Here is a 21,082-nt window from a genome sequence, read left to right as displayed (position 1 = left end):
ATTCACTGACATCTGCCACTAATCTTGCACTCACAGGCCTGTGGCATTGTGGGATAGGGGACAGTGAACGATGTCTGTCCCTTGAGGTGAGGGTCATGCAGTCTGAGTTCCAAAGTCAAGCAAAAATGCGAAGCTTGACAACACATGGGTATGGGAACCCTTAAATGTTGCCTGGCCTTACCAAAGCAGATGTCAAAACTGAAGTGATTAGTAGACTACTGTATATCGTTAATACAGTATCACACATCTTGCTGGTTCATTAAAAGCAGGAGGTTACACTTTTAATAAGCTAAGCTAATGTCTGACAAGTGCAGGTCTGTCCCCACTAGGATTTGAAGAGGGAAACCTGTAGTTCCAGAGCCACTCAGCAACATACTGTACCCCAGACTGTGCACATTCAGGTTCCAATGGCAGATGAGACCTGTTACATATAGTACTATACAGTACATATTTGATGACATAGTTAATACACTATAATTTTTGGAAGATATAAATATATATATATATAAATCAAAAATATTATGTATTTTAATTTGAAAAATTCTGTGTAGTGCAAATTTAGGCAAACAAAAAAGTTATTGTGCATTGCATTTTTAATACTTTATCAAACATACTATTAAAAACCATGTTAAAGTGTACAGCTGTACTGTTTTGCCTCTTGGTAGGTTTTGGAAAAAAAAACTTTGCACTTTTTAATGCTATAGCCTCTGTCGGGATTTGTAAAGGCACTCATAACAAAATAATCATTTATCAGGAGGAATTTTTTATCATAAATGCAAAGTGCCAGAGATTCTGTTAAAGATCAATTAAGATCATCTGCACGTGAAGGCAAGCACGTTTTTTAAGAAAGTGGTTTAGAGCACTATTTGTATTTTTCACCCCAATTGACAGAGCTATGCTGCCACCATATGGTAGCTTCTGCATATTGTTATGCGTAGTGAAACCAAATGAGACTTGGAAATTAAATTTGTAATGAATCTGTAAATCTACTCAAATGCAGTTAGTGCTGTTGGTGTCACAAGATGGAATTTAACAATGATGTACCATAGGGAAGAAATTAGTGAAGTCTATTCATAAAACAAAACATAAAAAACATCATTTAGAGGTTGAATAGTTTTTTTGGCATATTTTTCTTTACCTAATGTTGAAATTCAAAATCACTTATCTCATTGTCTGACTTACCTCATTTTCTGATTATTTGAAAACAAACAACAGCCATACTTTCAACAAATTGCACATAATTTAACTTTATTGTAAGATTTCTAAGCATAAGTATGCTTCATTCTTACTGTATTTGAAATCTACAGAATGGGTCTCCTTCACTAAAGAAATAAGGTGTTAGTCCAATAATATGTGCCTTCTAAGCTAAAAGCTCCTTATTAGGATATGAGCAAAGTAGGACATCAGCAGCACTCTTGTGATAAATTGTGTCTTGCCAAACTTTGTACAAATATAGTAAGCATGTAATAATCTGATGTACAGTATGACTCAATAGCTCTTATGAATATCTCAATAGCTTTGTACTTGGAAATCAAATACTCTGTCTGGTTCTATGACAAATCAGTCCTTAGCCCAGATCTCTCATTTTACAGTGGGTTTGCTAGATTGTTTATTCTTTTATGTATTCTTGCTGTCTGGTTCTTCAGAAACATGTTTGCTAGACAGGTTTAAGTGAATATGGCCCAAAACACACATTTAAAGATATGTGTAAGGATGTTTTGATTTTCAAATGGACCATGTTGTCCGAAGATAGTTTTATAACATATTTAGTTGTCTTGCTGTCTGCTAGTTTGTAACTGGATGTTCTGGGAGGTTTTGTCAGGAATGAGCTACCCAGCCATGTGGTTAAAGATGATACTTGTTTTTTTTTTTTCAGGAAACACCTGGTTGTATTACTTGTACTAATTAGCTACTATTTATTAAAAACTCTAAATGGGCCAAATGGCTTCCTCTCATTTGTTATCCTTCTTATGGCCTTAACTGGAGCCTATTTATTACTGCTGTGTGGATATGTACAGTATGTGTGCTCTGTTAGCATCCCGTTATGGCCTAAACTCCTGTGATAAGATCATGCTTGCTGCCACCCTTTACATTACCTTTCTGATAATGATTTTTAATAATAATTTTAGTGATAATAGATTTTTTTACAATTAAATTAAATAGAAAGCACTCTGTGTACAAAAACAGAGAAGTATAAACTTGGCATGTTTAATATACAGGAATACATTCATAATATTTTCATACATGAAATTTGTACATAAAATATTTTGTGCAGTACATGTAGATTTCAAACTTTTTATCAGCAGTGAAAAGGCCTGTGGGATTAAGTTTCACTGATTAAAACTCAGTTGCCTTGATGGCGAAAGAAATTGTACACTAATACTGTCTCACATAAGTTCTGAGTACCAATGATATACTGTAGTAATAAATTAATATTGCAGAACCAATTCAGTAGTAACCAGTCAGTAGTTACATTATTTATATCAAGTGCAAAAACACAGTATGCTTGTACATCTGAAATATAATAAACTACATTTTCAAATGATATACATAAAATGAAGATTTCATGTTGGAGGAACCTTTTTTGATTTTCTTATTTAGTACAGCAGGTTGACAAGAAGGATGACTAATGTTATTTCAGCAACGAAAGTACTTTCCTTCATGTAAATACTTCCTGCTTAATTAAATATACACAAATGCAAACCTCCAGGACATCAAACAGTAGCACCGCCTTGTGTATTATATTTGATACAATAACCTGGTTGCCTATGTATATACAGTACATATTGTTGCAGATAAATATGAAACATAGAAATGCTTGAAGCATGTCAAGCAACTTGGAGAATCCTGAGTCTTCAGTGAGCTTATCCATTTTATTCCTCAGTGTATCCTTTTGGCATAAGTACCAACAGAATTTCACTGTGAACAGAACTTTTAACAACAGCTCTTCTTCATGCAGACTTGGCAACGACTGATGATACTTTTAAAGCGATCTGCTTTCAATGTTGAAGGCCTTGGCTTCCTGTGGAACAAAATGAAGTACACTTTTAGTTTTACATCACAGTGTGTTATGGCAAATTATACAAAATATCAAAATATTAGGTTAATTGGTTACCCTTACTGGTAATCATTTTAAGCAAATTAATTTGGCATGATTTGAGAATAAAACAATTTTTTTTATCATCATCAGGCACCAAATACTTCCAATACAAAAAAATCTGATTTAATTCCAGAGAGAAACACAATAAGAGTTACATTGACAGTTTGATCAAGCACATTTCCAGAGTTAGTTTTTTCAGCAAATTTACAATCACCTCTTTTTTACTTTTAGAAATTTAGAATCACCCACATTTATTTATACTCACCCACTTTAGACTAGACAGTTGTAGTGTGTCACTTTTTGGCTCATGATCCCATTAACCCCCCAACCTCACACAGGGGAGAAAGAGGAAGTGTAGGCAGGCTCCTCTGGCCTGCCCATCTTTGAGCCAATCATCTTTTGACACATCACAGGGAGCACAGCCTCATTCAGGAGGCTCAGCACCAATTGGAGAAGAAGCATGTCCTTTGGAGACTGCACCTCAGCCAATGGTGTGTCAGTACTTGTGGAATTCTGGCCCAGCTCCACGACTCAGGCTTGAATCTCACGATCTCCATGATCATAGAGCTAGGCCTGTGCTCGGGTGAGCATGTTTACCAGTTGAGCAAATTCAGAAGCCCCAAACATTTTATCACTTTGGATTGTACTTCAAATGAAATTCTACTGAAGAATGTCTTATCTAACCATGTTTCTAATACATTAAAAGGCATACTGTGGACTCACCTGAACATTTCATAGCGATTCAGAGTTGCCAGCCAGTAGCTGTAGGAGTCAGTGTAGTAGTTGCAGGTTCCTCTGCCATGGCACTCAATGAAGGGGACAGTGCGGAACTCCTCCAGACAGGAGCCGGGAGAAGACAATGCCTGTCCTGAGCCTTCAGCTCCTGCCCCTGTGTGCTACAGCACATTAGCACAAAAGGTAAGGAAAAGGTATGGTTGGTGGAAAGCTTGTCAATACTTTAGATTTTTCTTTCACCAATTTTGGAAATACCTGGGCATTATTCAAGGTGTGAAGATGTGGATTGTTTCTTCTATGAAGCAAAAACCTTTTGCAACAGCCTGCACTGAGACATCCATATAATGATCATGTCTGCAACAGCCCAAATGACTGAAGCCCATTCATTCCTTTAGCAGTTGCTACACAAATAATTAAGATGATGTAATGATGACTGCAACCTGGGTGCCAGTGGATTTGATTAGATTATTAGAGGTAATCTGAAGTTCAAGGAGGGATGATGACAGCCAAGACAATTTTCCTCAGCTGTTCCAAATCACTATTAATCCTGATTTCATTTCTCAATAGCTAATGTATATACAGTTTACTCTGAGTGAGCATCTCTTAGTTGCAAGCACCAGTTGTACAGTATGTATCATCAGTAAAGGGTGGTCAGCCCCCCAGATGTTCTTGAGATTCCCCCACTGTCTCAAATGACTATTACTAATCAATTTCTAATCATGGACAGTCACATCCCAGGATATCTCATAAAAAGAGCATTATCAAAATCTGGATTCTGCACAAAGCAATTCACTGGCCACTTATTTCAGAAAGGATCTCCTCCTCAGCAATCCATCCAGGCATTCCTAACTTCTTAATTAAGCAACTTGGTCACTGGTCATCAGAGGCGTACCATGTATACATCAGTGTCAATTGTAATATCTTGAAAATACAGTACGTTCTATCAGTTTTTTTTCCATTTTTCCAGTTCTTCTCATCTTTCCTTTTTTGCATTGGTGGAGTGGGGTTCCTCTTGGTTCAATTGGGGGTCCTAGCCCCCCTTTCCAATGGCCAGTGAGGTGTCCCTCAGCCAAGCAGATTAAATCAAATCACACAATACCAAAGCATTTTATAACCATCCCTTAACAAACACATGTAATTATTTGGGTTATCTTGGGTTATCAGGGTTACCTGAAAGGATGGGAATGGATTTTTGTTGTTATTCCTCATACTGTAATGGGGATTATGAGAGCACTCTGTGTATTTGGGAGTCCCTCATCCTGGACTGGCTGGAGGGGTAGAAAGTGTCAGAGGGACCTGAGAGATTCTCTTCTACAAGTCTGGTTCTTCCTTTTATGTTATGTCCTGCTAACTGCTAGAGCTGTGAGCATCCTAATAAAGAGCTTTATTTAAGATGGAAAGATGTCTCCCAGAGAACTCTTTATAAGACTGCTGCTTCCTTTCATGTAGTCAAATATACATGAATGACACTGAAGTAGGCCTTTACAAAAACAACAAAACAGCAGAAGTGTGTTTTAAGCAAATTGTAGATGTGCAGAAATATTTTTCCAATAATACACTGAGAGCAAAACTGCATATGACATAATTCTTGAATAAAGCAAAACAGTGAGCAAGCAGTGATAGAAAGTATTTAAACGTTTGAATATAAAAAGTTAACCATATATCATTTTTACTATACAAAAAACACATCACAGTACCATTCAAATAATACTGTATTTTAATGTATAGTCCATTACATTTTCAGAAACTACCAGCAATCTTTAGACTATAACATTAGTACAAGTAGATCAAATTCCTTTACAAATTTCACCACAAAGGGATTAAGCAATCATTTTGTGAAACTATTAAATAGTTTTTAAGATTTTATGATTTCTTACCATCACAAATGAGTATCCCATCCACACTGATTCCCAGCCATTTGGGCACTTTGGGATTTCAAATGTTTGACTGTGAACTGCTATTAGATTTGCTTGAGTTTCACATACTGTGCACCTGTTTAAAAAAACATTTACACAGCTGTCATCATGCACTGCTGTACAGTACCTTCATTTAAATAATAGAAATTCTGAAAAGAGAGCATCTCCCTCCTGGATGGGACACCAGTTCATCAAAGAGCCCAAACAGTGGTCCCCATTTATATACTGTGGCTGGGTGGACTGGACCAAATGGGGTTAGGTACATAACCTCCCTCAAGGTACAACAGCAGGGTCTGCATTAGGACTGAACCAACAACCAATCATGTCAGGAGACTTATCCATCCATGATACACCACCCTCTAGTGAAAGACTACTGGAAAATAATTCACATACAACAGAATTGCAGTTAAATAGTTCTGCTTATGAATTAACTACCCAATCTACAAAGTAGCAAACATGTCCACCTTGCACAAACAGCTCTGATGTACTGCATATTACTTGTACTGTATATCAAACCTTACAAGGATTAAGGAAATCTGTATTACTGTTTCCCCACCAATTATATAAAGATGCAAAGCACACAAGAGGTTTCACAATGCGCTCATCAAACATACTCTTGTCTTCCACAGCACTATGATCCACAATAGAACACTTTAAGGTCGTACCTGCTGATGAATTTTTCAGCTCCTTCAGCCATGATTGGAGCATTGTCTTCTGACATTTGCTCATCAGTGGAAAGCCAGTAGGAATAGTCATTCCTTGAGGCATAATTACATGTGTTATTGGTGCTGCAAAATAAAAAGGGCATTGTCGAGAACCGCTGCAGGCAGCTTCCAAGAGTACCTGCAAGACATGACATCTGCACTGAACTGAAGCAGTTACAAGTTAACTCCAGTAGTTAAGCAGGACAAGGCAGTGTGGAAAAGTCTTTTCAGTGATCCTTGGTTTGTTTTCTCCCTCAGTGAGATTCACTTTCCAACAGATGTTTTGCTGCTGGGGTTTCCACAGTTTAGAAAGTCTATTGTGATTCTTATTCTTCCTGATTATTAGTTTTGTAGCTTACTATATCATATTTGAATGCGCAGTACTGTACACAGGAAAACACAATGCACAATTAAATCAAATTAAGCATCAAAATAGTGCAAAAAAACATGTTTTTAATCTTGCTAGAACAATATGATATCCACAATCAAAGTGCTCAGTGTCACATCCCGCACTCGCCCTTGCAAACCCCACTTAATTCCCAAACCCACTGTTTCACGCTCTCATTCTTAACTGAACCCATCACATTCTCACAGGCACCGGATTCCACAGATTCTCACTCCTGAACCAATTATCCAACCACGTTCCTCTCCCTTCAGTATTTAAGGCTCCCTCACACACCCTACCCTGCTCACTATTGAGAAGTCTCCTGGTGTTTTCTAGTGTTTTCTAGTGTTTTCTAGTGTTTTCTAGTGTTTTCTAGTGTGTGTTCGTTCTTTCCTTGTTGACTTTCCTGGTTTTTGGACTTGACTTTTTCCCTTTTTGATCTCGTCTTTGGATTACGATTTTGGATTGTTTGCCTCTGCTTCCTGCAGAGTTCTCGGCTACGCACAGGATTCTCAGAGAACTATCTACCGGACTCCTGACACTCGGCAGTGGAAAGTGAAACAATTGAAGGGAGAATTGGAAAAGTCTGTAGATTCTAGATTATAGTGTGGATGCTGGTTGCAAGCACTTGAGAAATAAAGTTACCAGGCAATGTAAAGCTCTTGAAGTCAACAGAAATTGTTAAATGTACCAAGGTACTTTAGCTACTTTATAGAGAAATGATTGTCCAAGTGCACTACTTCCAGTTAAATCTGAGCCAATAATAGTGCTTTAGCCTTTGAAGGAGATTTGTGAAAACACCAGCAAGCTTTTATAGTAGCTTATTCTGGGCAAGATAAAGACTTATTATTATTCCTTGCATTTAATAATTGAATTAAGGTTGAAATTGAGGTCAGCCAGATTACACAATTTAAGCAGGGAAATCCCTCAGGACACTGGTGTTGTTTCAGACAAACAGAAAAGATATTTGCTAAGTGACAAGTTGTAAACAAAACAGAGGAGTTGTACTGAGAATTCCAACAGTAGCATTCAAAGCCTGGAGTGAATAAAACATTCTTGGCCTTCTCACAGCTGAGGTGCAGAACCAAGAAATATAAACTTTGCCTAATTAGATATGTACATGTAATTAAATTTGTTACAAGACAGAGACAGCAAAGCAAACATTGGCAAAATACAGGAAAATACAAATACAATATGTACCTAGATCCTGTCCATATGCTCTGCTGTTTCCATTCACAAAAAGGAGCGAGTAGCCCTCGTAGAGCCTCTCACTTCGCTCAGGGCAGGGAGGAATGTGTTTGCTCTGGCTGTGACGAGTGAATATAAAACTCTGACTATCTTCCTTACAGACTATTGCACCTTTGAGTCCTAAAGCCCCTTTACGACCTGGAGGACCTGGATTACCTCTTGACCCTGACAGGAAACAAAAAAAAATCTTGTCTGTAAAACAAATAAGAATTAAGATAAGCAGAGAATATCACCATAGGTGGCTATATGACATTCAAACCTCTGAGTCCGGGAAAACCTTGATCTCCTTTGTCACCAGCAGGCCCTGGGTTCCCTGGACAACCCATACGGCCTGGCAATCCTTCATCCCCTTTGAGTCCTGTCAGTTGGAGTACATACAGTTTAGAATGAAGTTAAATGGAGCAATAGAAACACCAAATCCAAAACGTTCTTCATGCAGAAGGCGAGTTTGTCAACTCCTATTCTCCAGGATCCTGGGTTTTCCGGTTTCCTTGACCAGACTGAACTGTTATACATGATGGACAGGGGGACTCTGCAGACCACAGCTGGGGACCTCCTGGTTTTTCCAATGTAGAGCGACTGCAGGGGCTGCCTGTCACATACAAACTGTAAAGCGCTAACAAGTCTAGAGTCTTAAATCAGTCTCCTGAACAATGTGTCAGATTACACACACATAACACAGCTGTTTTTGATTGCTTGATGGATCCAGGGGTTCTGAAGAAAGGAAAAGTTGATTAATTAATATAGTCAGGTGACCATTATCAATTGATGGACAACTTTTCAACCTACCACCGCTACCTCTTTGTTTTCGCTTCTCTCATCCCCTGAAAGATGGCACCTAAGTTTGAAAACTCGCCAGTGTTCAGAAGGTTGATGCAACAGCCTCAATCGACGGCCTCTGGCAGTACAGTAACATGCTGGTGGTGTAGTTGTTGGAATTTGAAGTGTTGAACAGGGGAAAATACAGAGCTGTGATATAGCCCAGTAAGTGGTACCAGGTGATTTACTTGGTTTAGGAATTACCTTTGCGTTTTGAAAAGTCTCTTGTTCAATATTGATTCTATACTGTATGTATCATATTTTTATATATATGTTCAATATTGGAAGAGTTGAACATATTTTTCAAAGTTGTATGAACTGTAGTTACTGTAGCTGTAGTTATAGCCAGGAGAAGTACTCTTACCTTGGAGGCCCTTGAGCCCTGGTTTCCCCTGTGAACCTTGCTTCCCGAAATTTCCGGGTGGGCCTCTATCTCCTTGGTCACCCAGCAACAGAACAAGTTCTCCAGGGAGACCGGGGTCGCCTTGAGTTACACGGAAAAAGCACCAGGTGATATTTTATCCCAGTTTATGTTTGCTTACTTGAATGTAACTTTTAAATGAAATTTGCAATTGAGGAAAATGAATGAAACTAAAGAAAAAGAAACTGATTTAAGCAACCTTTTCACTATTGAAAAAATATGAAAATGCCTCTGATGTCGTGGACATAAAGTGATGAATCCCATGTGATATTCTTTTGCATTTTTTCTTTTACTTTCTATTCGAATGACTACAAACAACAAAAATTCACTTGCAAGATATACTTTGCCCTCTGTAAATCAATCATTTACAGCTTTTTGCACACACCCAGATTACTACTAATATTGGAGCTGCCTAGCATGAAGAATTTAAGAAATATAACCTAGAACTAATGCAAACCAGCCCACAGTGTCACTTTATTAAAGGGATAAACAGAGCATAGTAGATGTTCACACCTTAAAACTTCTTTAAATATCAAAAAGACATTACACACCGGGCAGTCCAGGTGGCCCTTTCATTCCTTTGCATCCCTTTGGACCGGGCACAAGACAGACACCTTTCTCACCTAAAACAGTCCAGTTCACAGTATTAAGCTTTCATTTCTTTTCTGAGACAGAAATAACCTCTCATTACTTTCTCTTCGGGGATTAGATCAAAAGAGTACATATAGTATTCTTCTTGTTCCTTGTCTATCATTAATAGTGATGCTTTAATAGAACTTGTAAGGGTATGATGGTGATGCAGCTGATGATGATAATGCAAATTATAATTACATGAACAGTAGTAAGAGTGACAAAGAACTTATTAATAGCATTAATACTACTACAGATAACTTTAAAATAATACAGAATGTTCTTGTGGAAGTAGTTTCTAAATAATTCATAAAGATCACAAGAAAAATAAGGACCAGAATTTCTTACCATCTCTGCCCGGTGTCCCTGGAAGGCCAGGATTTCCTCTTGGACCTGGCCTTCCTGGGCTGCCTTGACCACCCTGTGAGAAAGCAGTGTTTCAACCTATCAGCCAAACCATCATCAGTCAAGAAAACAAAGTGTTTTAACCTTTAAATAATAATAATATCTTTATTTTTGTTGTTATTATTTTATATTGTGGTGGATATTTTGTTGTAACTATGCACAAATAACTTGGAACTTACACAAAGCTTTCAGATTTCTCTCATCTCCTCTACTATATATATAGGAAAACTGCAAAGTTCTGTCTGATGTAGAAAACTTTAAGAGCTGATATAACTATTAACTAATAGTTAAAAATAGTAACATAACATTATTAAATAACGAAAAGGATTTCCATTACAGAGGATACGTTGAAGGTTTGAGATTACTAGATGTAACAGAGCTGCTAGATCTGAAGCATTGACACTGGGTTGAGAGATGAAGCAGATTTCTCTCCTTGAAAGAGGTTAACTCACAACAGAGGTTGCATGTTATTCTATTCTGGTTGTTATTCTGATTTCGGGGTAGACATGTAAAGTCTGTGATGAGGCAATATGGAAAACTACAAGTTCAATCTTCAGGTGTGACTTTAGTAATAATATCAAACTGTCTGCTGTTGTGTCAGGAGCACAAGTTCGGCATGTTTGAGAAGTTTCCCTGGCCAAACAGGATCAGTTGGTTAACTTACAGCATGATTGACAAGGGGAAAAGTAAAGGCGAGAACGGTATGAATTTTACGACAGATGGGAAGATGAAAAACATCATGGTTGGTCCCAGGGCCGTCTCAAGGAGTGGGCGGGGCCCAGGGCTGGATTGGTGTTGTGGGGCCCAGGGTGGGGGGGGTTCTTGTGTGTAGTGGTGGCGGCAGGGAGAGGTGTTCAGGTGATGAAATAGCTACCTAACTGGCCTGCGCAAACAGACATACAGAACCGAACATAACTACTAATCGCCGCTGTTGCTAATGCTATCGGTACCTTCAGGTGTCTCAATCTAGCATCCCTGTCATCGTCGAGATCACCACCCGTGTCCGTTACTTCTTCACTCACGGTTTTTACAACAAACCTTTCCAAAGACGCTTTGGGTGCCACATTTACATTCTCCCTCTTCTGCTTCCTTTTTCTTTTCTCGCACCCACAGTAGTATTTTCGAAATTTGTCCCTATCTCTGCTTGTGCTCGCCATTTTTCCACCGGCTGACTTTTTTCCAAGCTAGTTCAGTTATGGCGCAATAGCTTTTAGCTTGCAACTGATGGCCATGACGCGTGGAGGCATGCCTCCAGTTCTGAATAAAGCATCTGCTCTCCCACTAACTTTAGATTTTATCTTGAGTTAAAATAAGAGTTTTGTGTGTCACTTTATTAAAATATTTAAACATGTATTTATATTTTTATGCATGTGTGAAGTTGGACTGGGGATTGGGGGGGGGGTTGGGCTGGCCAGCGGAGGGCCCCCCAAAGCACGGGGCCCTGGGCAGCCACCCCCTTCACCCCCCCCTAGAGACGGCCCTAGTTGGTCCGGCCCAAGCCCACTTCCACACTTCTCCAGCTTAACAAGGCGGTTTGTGCTCATACAGTAGCTCCTCCACACCATGCAATCTGATTAGGAGGACCTGCTACTCCTATGCAAATTCCAGGATTAATTTTTTTTCATTTTATGTTGAAGTAGTGGCTTTCTTTCCTGTTGTATCCTTGCTCTTCAAATTCTGCTCTCCTTACTGTCCTCCAAGCCCGTCTACATTGTATAGGTGACAGGGCCTTTTCCTGTTATGCCCCCAAGCTCTGGAACTCTCTCCCCAAGGATATCAGAGAGTCACCTTCTCTAAACTCCTTCAAATGCAGACTCAAAACCATCTTCTTCAGAAAAGCCTTTACTTAACTGGTTCCATTCTTCACCCCTCTGCTTTTCTTAGTACCACCATCCATGTATCCTCTGTATATTGTAATTGTGTTTTATCTTGTGTATTCTTTTTATTTATTGTTGTTGTCATCCTGTAAAGCGCTTTGAGAAGCTACCTTTAAAGGCGCTATATAAAATAAAGTTTATTATTATTATATAAATGAATGTTGGGTGAAAGATGGAGGGTATAGATGGAGCTACTACTGTAATTGCAGTGATGTTGTGACTCACTGGTAGGCCTAGAACTCCCTGATTTCCCTCCATTCCTCTACAGCCAGGAGGTCCAGGGTAGCCAGGGTCCCCCTTGTCTCCTTTAGGGCCATGTGTCATTGGCCCTGGAGGCCCCGGAAGTCCTTGAAATCCTACGCAAATGGCAAGACAATAAGGAGATTCATGTTCACCACAGTATTTGTAGTCACCTTTGAGCATCTTGTCATTAAGTTATATACATCTAGTGGTACAAACCCTCATTCTAGCCCAGCTCAATAAATGTCTACAGGCAGAAGGAGAGCCCTAAACTAACACTAATGTCCACTAATCATTGAGTGGACACAATGAATGGAAGTGTGTTACTGGTAGCAGGCACACTGGAACAGCACACAGAATCAGGATTTTACAGATGAGGGAGGACTCACCGCAGATCACTAGCACTGCTTTTATCGTTTCCACATGTAAAAGACAGACAATACATGTCCAAAATGAAATAAAAGAAACTATTTTGGAATTTCCCAGAAAAAGTATGTACATGTATAATGTGGAAACAGAGAGAGGAATAAGAAACTGTGTCCCAACGGCAAGGGTTCTTCTGCAGGTCCATGTGGATATCTTCATTACTCCTTGTGAAAGCCAGGTTATAAAGACACTCAGCCTAAAAAATTACATTGATTCCACCCCTTGCGTCCCTGTAACTGTGATACCACTCCTCGGTCTGTCTTCAACCAAGCATTTCATTATTTCTAAACAAACAAATTTTGAAACAATTCAAATTTTGACTAATTTCTGAGTTCTTCCAGGTTTGGTCATCCTGTCATTTTATCTCTGCTGCCATTTCCAGCCTTACATTTCGACACCATTCCAGAGCAAAGGTATGGAGATTGAAGAAAGATATAAGATGTGAAAAAAGGGTTAACTGATTTCTTTCTGCACAAAGACTTCTCTTTTGGTACAAAACATTCCATGCTTAAGCACTTTTGAGTTATGGCAGGGATGGGAGATAACTGATACGAGATTCCAAGTGTGAGATAGAGACTCCCTAACTATGGGAAGATAAGACTGGCCATTCAAAGTGTTCAAGATCTTGTCCGAACACAGGTGACCTCCCCCCATTACCATGGTAACAATTTGCGTCAGAAACAGCTGTTTGCTATATAAACTGGAGCTTTGTACCTATAATTTTTGAACAATTCCGATCGTTCCTTGTATGCAATAAAACTCACTTGTTCAGCTCATCTCGGGGTCCACTCTTAATGGTCAGTTTTAGGTTTCCTTCCTTGGGGGGGGGTTTCTAGCTGGCATCTGGAATACTTATCAGTTATCCCCTTTCCTGCCATAACTCTAAGCCTGGAATGTCTTGTGTCACAAGAAGTCCAGTCCTTGTGCAGAAAGGAATCAGTTAACCCCTTCTTCACTTCTTCTTCATCTTATATCTTTCTTCAATATAAAGCAGAAAAATGTCTGAATGAATATGCTGCATCAGGTAGTTAAAGCTTGAATTTTAGAAGAAAAACAGAGATCTGTGGCTGTGATTTATAAGATGGTAACGAGGCAAGTACAGTATAGTTTATCCTTTGATCACTGTTTTTCAGTTATCTACCAGCCTTAAGCTACAAAGTCCTCACTAACAATAGTGGATTCTGCTACACCAAATGCTGGCATCCCTCTGCAGAAGACCTGACCACTATTGAGAGTCCTAGAAATTAACACCCTCTCCTTCCAAACTGCGAGACCTGTTAACATTCTCTTCCTCTGGATTATCCAAGTCATGGCATTGTGACATATGCATCTTGTTCCCAGATATAATATGATTGCCATCGCTTGCCAGTCACCTGAGGCTTACTGCCACCACCAACAATAGTGAATCTGTTACAGTATATCAAAAGCCTTGCTTGTTGCTGCTGGGGATTTTGATGCACTTGGGCATGTGACCTGCTGTAGTAAGGAAAGGAATCCTATTCGCTGCATAGTCTAGCAGACCTTCTCTTCTTACCGTCTGGTCCTGGAGGCCCCTCAGGCCCCTTCTCTCCTTTTGTCCCATCAATGCACAGCCCAGGAGAACCAGGGGACCCAGGCATCCCAGGATTCCCAGGGGGCCCAGGCAGCCCTCTTTCTCCTATACTTCCAAATGGACCTGATGATCCAGCACAACCAGGAGGACCCACTTCCCCTTTCACACCTCAGGAGACAACAAAAGCAAGGGAACTCGAGAACAGTTCAAGGTTAAAAAACATAACTGAGGCCTTAGATTTCGACTACAATTCAAGATTTTTAAAATAGGATAAAATGATGAAAAACATGTTAGATTAATGCCCTTAAAATCAGCACATATTGTACAGTACTCTTAAAATACTTTATTACTTTTGAGGCTGGGGTTGACCTATCAATCTACACACTGTACGCAATTAAAGTAAAATAGCACAATGAGCTGTTTTATAAATATTTTGACTGGAGAGTGTTGTATGAATTATAATTGATTGTAATTGATTATAATTTTATGATCAATCTATGAATGGAAACTACCTGTTTTTCTTTGTTACAGTGGTGTAGACAATGGCCAGAAATCCTGGTTTCTTAACCATAGAGGCTGAAATGAATGACCTTCTATTGATCTTTGTGCTCTTTTGCAGTACCTCAGGGAGTTACAACCCACTGGGAAACAGAATATTATTGACTGATGTGGAAATATAGAGGGAATTACAATATTAAACTCACCTTTTTGGCCTTTTGAACCTCGGAGGCCTGGTTGGGCTTCTGCAACACCTATCCAGAAAACATGTAAAAGGTTAATTATTGCTTATGGTAATCCAATGATATTTGATTAAGAATTATATTTCTCACCACCAGAAGTTCATCACTTCAATATCATTGCTGTTAGTACAATTAAGACATTTAAAATTCCGAACCTGCTTCTCCTTTTTTTCCTGGTCGGCCAGGAATTCCATCAATCCCTTGGTTACCCTTGCATCCTGGTGGGCCTGGCTTCCCCGGTGGTCCTTGTTCACCTGTCACATCACAACATTTAAAGAGCACAGATCCAATCATGTCTGTGTGATCAGAACCTATTCAAGGAATTTGTACTGGAGCATGATTTTATTACATCTCAGCATTTAAGAGAGGCGGGACCTGGTCAGAACTGGGATGGGAGACCTCTAAGGAAAATCAGATTGGAGTAACTGGTGTAGATCAGTTCAGTTCAGATAGAACAGTAAACTGATTTTTTCCCTTTGAATAAGAAATTCCAAGATGAAACCCACACATGGTAACAGGTGCTCTCTGTTAGAGCAAATGTTAAACTGAGGTCCTGACTACCGGTGTGCATTAAAGATCCCATGTCAGCAGTATTATAGTCCTGTCATTGACAGTAGAGACTTCCATAATGACAGTAGTCACTGACAGTAGTAAGCTCTTCAAGAGGTTCTCCTTTTAGACAAATTCCTTTTAAAATAACAAGAGAAATACAAATGACACTACAATGAAGTTAAAGCTGCATTGTTTTCACTACAATTCCAGTGCTGACTGAAGTGGAAGAGTAACCTTAAAATGTGAGTCTCAGATGGTTTGATCATATTTGATCAGGTGGATGCTGCACATTGGTGGTGGTGGAGGGGAGTCCCCATTACCTGTAAAGCGCTTGAGTGGAGTGTCCAGAAAAGTGCTATATAAGTGTAAGCAATTAAAATTATTATTATATTTACAGTATATTGGTTCTATTACATGATGATTGTTTAAAAGTGTTTATCCAACAGTACATGCAATGTGTTTATACTGTGAATGTAAGTAAATTTAGTGTAGAAGAACTACATAGCCCACAGACATAAACAACAGCCAAACCAGTGTTGGCTATGCTGCAACATACAGTAATGAGATGACAAATTCATGTGGTTAGTAAATAAATGTGATTTAGTCAATTATATTCATTCATAATTCCGGCTCAAAGCTCAAAAACTGAAGCCATGAGTGGAACAAGTAATAGGCTTATTCCATGCTGAAAAGAAAGAAAACAAAACCTTTTGGCTGTGGCTGTGTCTTTGGGTGTAGCCGAAACGTTGTGTTTTCGTTCTTCTCTTTTCAGCATGGAATAAACCTATTACTAGTTTCTTTGCAGCCTACGCATGCTGACACAGCTACCCACCTGAACTACTGAAGCCTTGAGTGATGTCTTTAGGATTTTAATACAACTTCTTTTTAAATGCCCTTTTTTGAAATCACTTCAGAAATTGAAAGGAAGGGAAAGGCCATTAAAAAGCCATGTTTCATACACTTCACATACAGTATTTCCACTCCCTTTCCATTTACATGACAGGACACACACAGACAGGCACGTACACATTCACACCAGAGTCAATTATCCAACAAGCCAGCTAACCTACCACTATGTCTTTATACTGTGGGAGGATAGCAGAGCACTTAGAGGAATTTCACACAAACATGGGGAGATCATACAAACTCCATGCAGATTGCACCACAGGTCCAGAATTGAACCCAATGCTAACCACTGCCCCACTGTGCTGCCCGTTTCTAAGTTTCATTGTAAAAAAATGAAAGTAGTTGAATACAAAAACAACTTTGGTCATGTGTTTAACCAACTATATGGTTGAAAAAGAAGCCTAAAACATGCTACTCAATTAGAGTGCCTATTAAAGTATTTGATGATGGCTGGTTTGTCAGCAGGATTTCCTGGTCTCTTTAAAACATACTGTATGCACCTGAGGAACTTGGAGATACTAAACTAGTGCAATTAAACTCCTCATGAACTGATAGTGATTAAGTACCCAGCTGGACCAAAAACCCCAGGATACACTAACACTCATGGACCAGGACTAAGATCACCTCCAGTTCATGAGCTAAGTGAACTAGTGCCTCGAAAATGCACAGGAGAAAAGAGATAGTGTAATGTAAAGGTATCAGGATTAAACACTGTCACTCTCTGCTTACCTGTAGGGCCTTCTGTCCCTGCAGGACCTGGAGGACCAGGACATCCATCTGGTCCTGGTTCCCCAGGCAGGCCTTGAGGCCCTGAAACAGACAATAAAGAGGAGTTTGATAAAAAAGTGCATTCAGTGTAAATGAGAAAGAGCCAAAATACATCGGCAAAATAAAAGTAATTGTACTTAAGGATACAAAAGATCAGAATTTTGTTTATTGTAGACAAACTGAGCATTTCAGTTAATAAGCACCCTTTGTAGCACCAAGCGGGGCAGAGAGAAATACTAGAGGAATCCTCTAAGTGCACCCGTGGTGACACTAGTGCTGTCTTCTAATCTGCAAAAGAAGTGGTTCTAACCTATGACACCCACTTTATTCTTCATTAGCAAAACAAGAAGCCCAATGTGAATGAAAGAAGAAAACCTTGATGTCCTGGTAAACCACAGGTTCCTTTTGGTCCTGGCAAACCGTCATGTCCAATGGTTCCCTGGCATCCAGGCTGCCCTTTCTCCCCCTTCTCTCCCTTTATGCCTGGGAGACCATCACTTCCCTGTTCAAACACAGTGCAGAAAGAAACACTGCAAGATCAGAACTTTAATGAGATTCCCACTGCCTGAGTGTTGAATTTCAGTTAGCAGTAATTATTCCATATAACTTTATACACTGTAGGAAGCAAGATTATTTTCCTTTATCCACTGTTCTTGTAGAGCTTACAGTCTCTTCCTCCCCTTGGCTTTTAGAAAGTAAATATATTTCTTAGTGCTTTATAGACATGGTTTTTAATATTATTCTAATGAAGATGTATTATTCTTAACTAAAGATAATCACTGCAAACTGAATTTACTACTGTAAATAATATCTCAACAAAGAAGAAACAATGTAGAATTTCTACAGAACTGCAAACTTGGAATGAAAATATTCATCGGACAGCAAAAGGTTTGATCTATTCTGATGTCCAACAAACAATCCTTACAAACAATCAGATACTGTAATAAAAACATGGATGCCTTTTACACTGCAATGGAAAGAAGTGAAGACAAAAATATGTACTGTATTTCCACTGCTGGAAATGGAAATCTGGATCATTACTAGATTCTAAACAACAGAGCTAAAAAACAATGGTCTACAATACCTTTGGTCCACAGGGGCCTGGAAAGCCAAAACTTGGGAAACTGGGATCTCCTTTCTCTCCTTTTGACCCTTGCAAACCAGGATCCCCTGTTTGTCCCATAATACCGGGATTTCCCTTTTGTCCCTTCTCTCCTTTACATCCTGATGAGGGAAAACCAACAGGTATAATGACACCAATCCCATCATTGTAGCTCATATCATTACAGTTACAAGTTTAATCTTGTTTGATCTGCCACTACTGTACATATTGATGTCAATGACGTGTTTTAGTACCTAGAAAAAAACTGGAATTGAAATATTGCTGTGATGATTTTTCTTCTTAACTAAAAATAATCACTGCAAACTGAATTAACTTCTGTAAATAATATCTCAACAAAGAAGAAACAAGGTAGAAATACTACACAACTGCAAACTTGAAATGAAGATAGTCATCATACAGCAAAAGGTTTGGTCTATTTTGTAACAGACCAACAATTTCGGTGTCAATTTTCTCATTTGCCAATATTTATGACAAGGAGCATTTGAGTTTTCCATTCTGTTGCTCAAAGACTATGGATTTTTCAGCTCATATCAGATTTTGAAAGTCAGTCAGCACTTTATAATATTAAAATTTACTTTATATTGTAAATTAACTTTACAATAATGAACTCATACACTTTAATAACTGGCATTTCATTATGAATAAATAAGGACTCAAAAACACATGTTGCAATGGAAAAGTATTTCAATACATTAATACTGTTTTGCAATACTTGTTCTAATGGTTTCCATTTTTACACCTCATAACAATTCTGTTTTTATTTAAAGATGTAAGGGTAACTGGCTGAAAGGCTAGGTGATGTGTTTTGTAAACAACATGCATTATCAACCTGGTAACCCTGGAGGCCCAGGAATTCCTGGTGATCCTGGCATTCCTGGCATTCCTGGAATTCCATGTGAACCTTGATCTCCAGGAGGACCTAAGGATAGAAGCAATATTTTAAATTATTGATTCCTTTTCTCTGGTTTTAGTTCCTTATTTGTTTTCCTCAAGACTGAACGCCTGGCAGAAACTTTAGTGACACTGTTATTACACTGAATAGTATGTGTTTTTGAGCATCATTAGATGAGTCAGTGGTAGTCATTATGATTCTCATGATCTGTAAAATAAAGAATGATGTTATTTGTTATTTAATGATTCAGAAGTAATACTAGATTGCTTTTTTTAAAATAAATGCAACAGCAGAAATAAACATGGTTTGTTTTTACAAATGTTTGTCTTGTTTTCTTCTCATATAAACTAAATTAAGATTAGGTGTTAGTTTGTCATATTAGTTGTTTGTAACAGAGTTCTAAGAGGAATGGAGCTAGTACAGTACTTTTTGACCAAGGTCATCTAGAAGTCACATTTGGATAGCTAACTTAGAAGAATCTTAAAACAAGATTTTTGCCATATAAGGGATGATTGGTTTTCAATGTATGGAATTTTATATGGAATTTTACCACTGAAGGGAAATCTTAGTAGCTGAGCATAAAAAGAATAGGAGCATACTGTAATGCGTGTGAAGGCCATAAACGATATTAATTTTGGAACATAAACATACAGTATATGGCTGGTCTCGGTACTTTAAAGAAAACATACACACCAGTATTCCATTTCTCCCTAAACATTTTAAGCATCGAAGTCTTTAACTAACGTGATACCGGAGTCAACAAGCATACTTTTAGAATTTGATTAAAAGGGAATATAATATGGAATCGTGTATCTAAAGAAATTAATAACTATATAATTATATTCATGTACCGCAACACAAGAATAGTACACGCTGTACATTGTCTGTGTTGATAATGTTTCTGTAGGGCTTTTTCAGCACTCCTCATGTGACTTTTCCAGTGGCATTGTGGGTTAGCTTCCTGACTCACACATCACATGGTGGGTGTTCAAATCCAGCCGGAACCATGACTTTTTTTTTTTAAACAAACATTTCTTTGAAAAAATAAAACTTTTCCCTGAGATTAAATAAAACTTCACTCGCACCAAACAAATTTATATTTCTAAATATCACAACATGATCGAATTTAAGTCATGTTAATAACAATGAATAGTCACCTATACGTTACAATATAAACATTTATATTGATTTAAATCACGTTTTGATTTAAATCGCAAACGCGTGTTTAAATATATGTGTTTTTTGATTCACAATCAGACAAATGCAACATAAATTGATATCTTTGTCTTCTAAGTATCTTAATAAACTTTCAGCATAGCTTTCTCCCCATTTAGATTTATTTTTCTTGGGATCTTGGGATCAAACGTGGAAAGATTAGATTGTAATCGTTTTTATTTTTTAAATACATTTTAGAAAAGTGTAATCTATACTAAAAAGCTGTACACCACCTTCTATAAAGATACATATTGTAATACTTTCGGGTTCAGATAGGAAGGACACAAGAACTCAGACCTGCGGAGTTAAAGCAAGTTAAAGCCTTGATTTTATATATCACCTTTAAAAGTGGCATCTCAAAGCATCTCAAAGTAGATGTAAAAACAGTTAAAAGGAACACAGATTACAAAGTAAATACCCAACACTGA

General features: G+C 38.3%; 1 protein-coding gene across 1 annotated transcript in view; it reads right to left on the bottom strand.

Moving 5' to 3' along the window:
• Window positions 1-2,185: 2,185 nt before the first annotated feature.
• The window catches only part of LOC148836564 (uncharacterized), a 68,261-nt gene continuing 49,364 nt past the window's right edge, over window positions 2,186-21,082 (bottom strand). The window contains exons 37-53 of the mRNA XM_088912740.1: window positions 19,377-19,466; window positions 18,509-18,648; window positions 17,800-17,926; window positions 17,386-17,466; window positions 15,354-15,452; window positions 15,163-15,210; window positions 14,441-14,626; window positions 12,466-12,596; window positions 10,307-10,379; window positions 9,880-9,951; window positions 9,272-9,391; window positions 8,348-8,446; window positions 8,041-8,253; window positions 6,417-6,594; window positions 5,713-5,827; window positions 3,824-3,996; window positions 2,186-3,022 (exon numbers count right to left, since the gene is read on the bottom strand). Of these exons, the coding sequence (XP_088768866.1) occupies window positions 2,935-3,022; window positions 3,824-3,996; window positions 5,713-5,827; window positions 6,417-6,594; window positions 8,041-8,253; window positions 8,348-8,446; window positions 9,272-9,391; window positions 9,880-9,951; window positions 10,307-10,379; window positions 12,466-12,596; window positions 14,441-14,626; window positions 15,163-15,210; window positions 15,354-15,452; window positions 17,386-17,466; window positions 17,800-17,926; window positions 18,509-18,648; window positions 19,377-19,466 (2,033 nt within the window). The 3' untranslated portion in view covers window positions 2,186-2,934. The remainder of the gene's footprint in view (window positions 3,023-3,823; window positions 3,997-5,712; window positions 5,828-6,416; window positions 6,595-8,040; window positions 8,254-8,347; window positions 8,447-9,271; window positions 9,392-9,879; window positions 9,952-10,306; window positions 10,380-12,465; window positions 12,597-14,440; window positions 14,627-15,162; window positions 15,211-15,353; window positions 15,453-17,385; window positions 17,467-17,799; window positions 17,927-18,508; window positions 18,649-19,376; window positions 19,467-21,082) is intronic.

Source organism: Atractosteus spatula, chromosome 4 (assembly GCF_055471065.1).
Source record: "Atractosteus spatula isolate fAtrSpa1 chromosome 4, fAtrSpa1.hap1, whole genome shotgun sequence".
Taxonomy (NCBI): domain Eukaryota; kingdom Metazoa; phylum Chordata; class Actinopteri; order Semionotiformes; family Lepisosteidae; genus Atractosteus; species Atractosteus spatula.
Note: the sequence above shows the minus strand (reverse complement) of the source record. Positions and strands in the feature narration are given on the sequence as shown.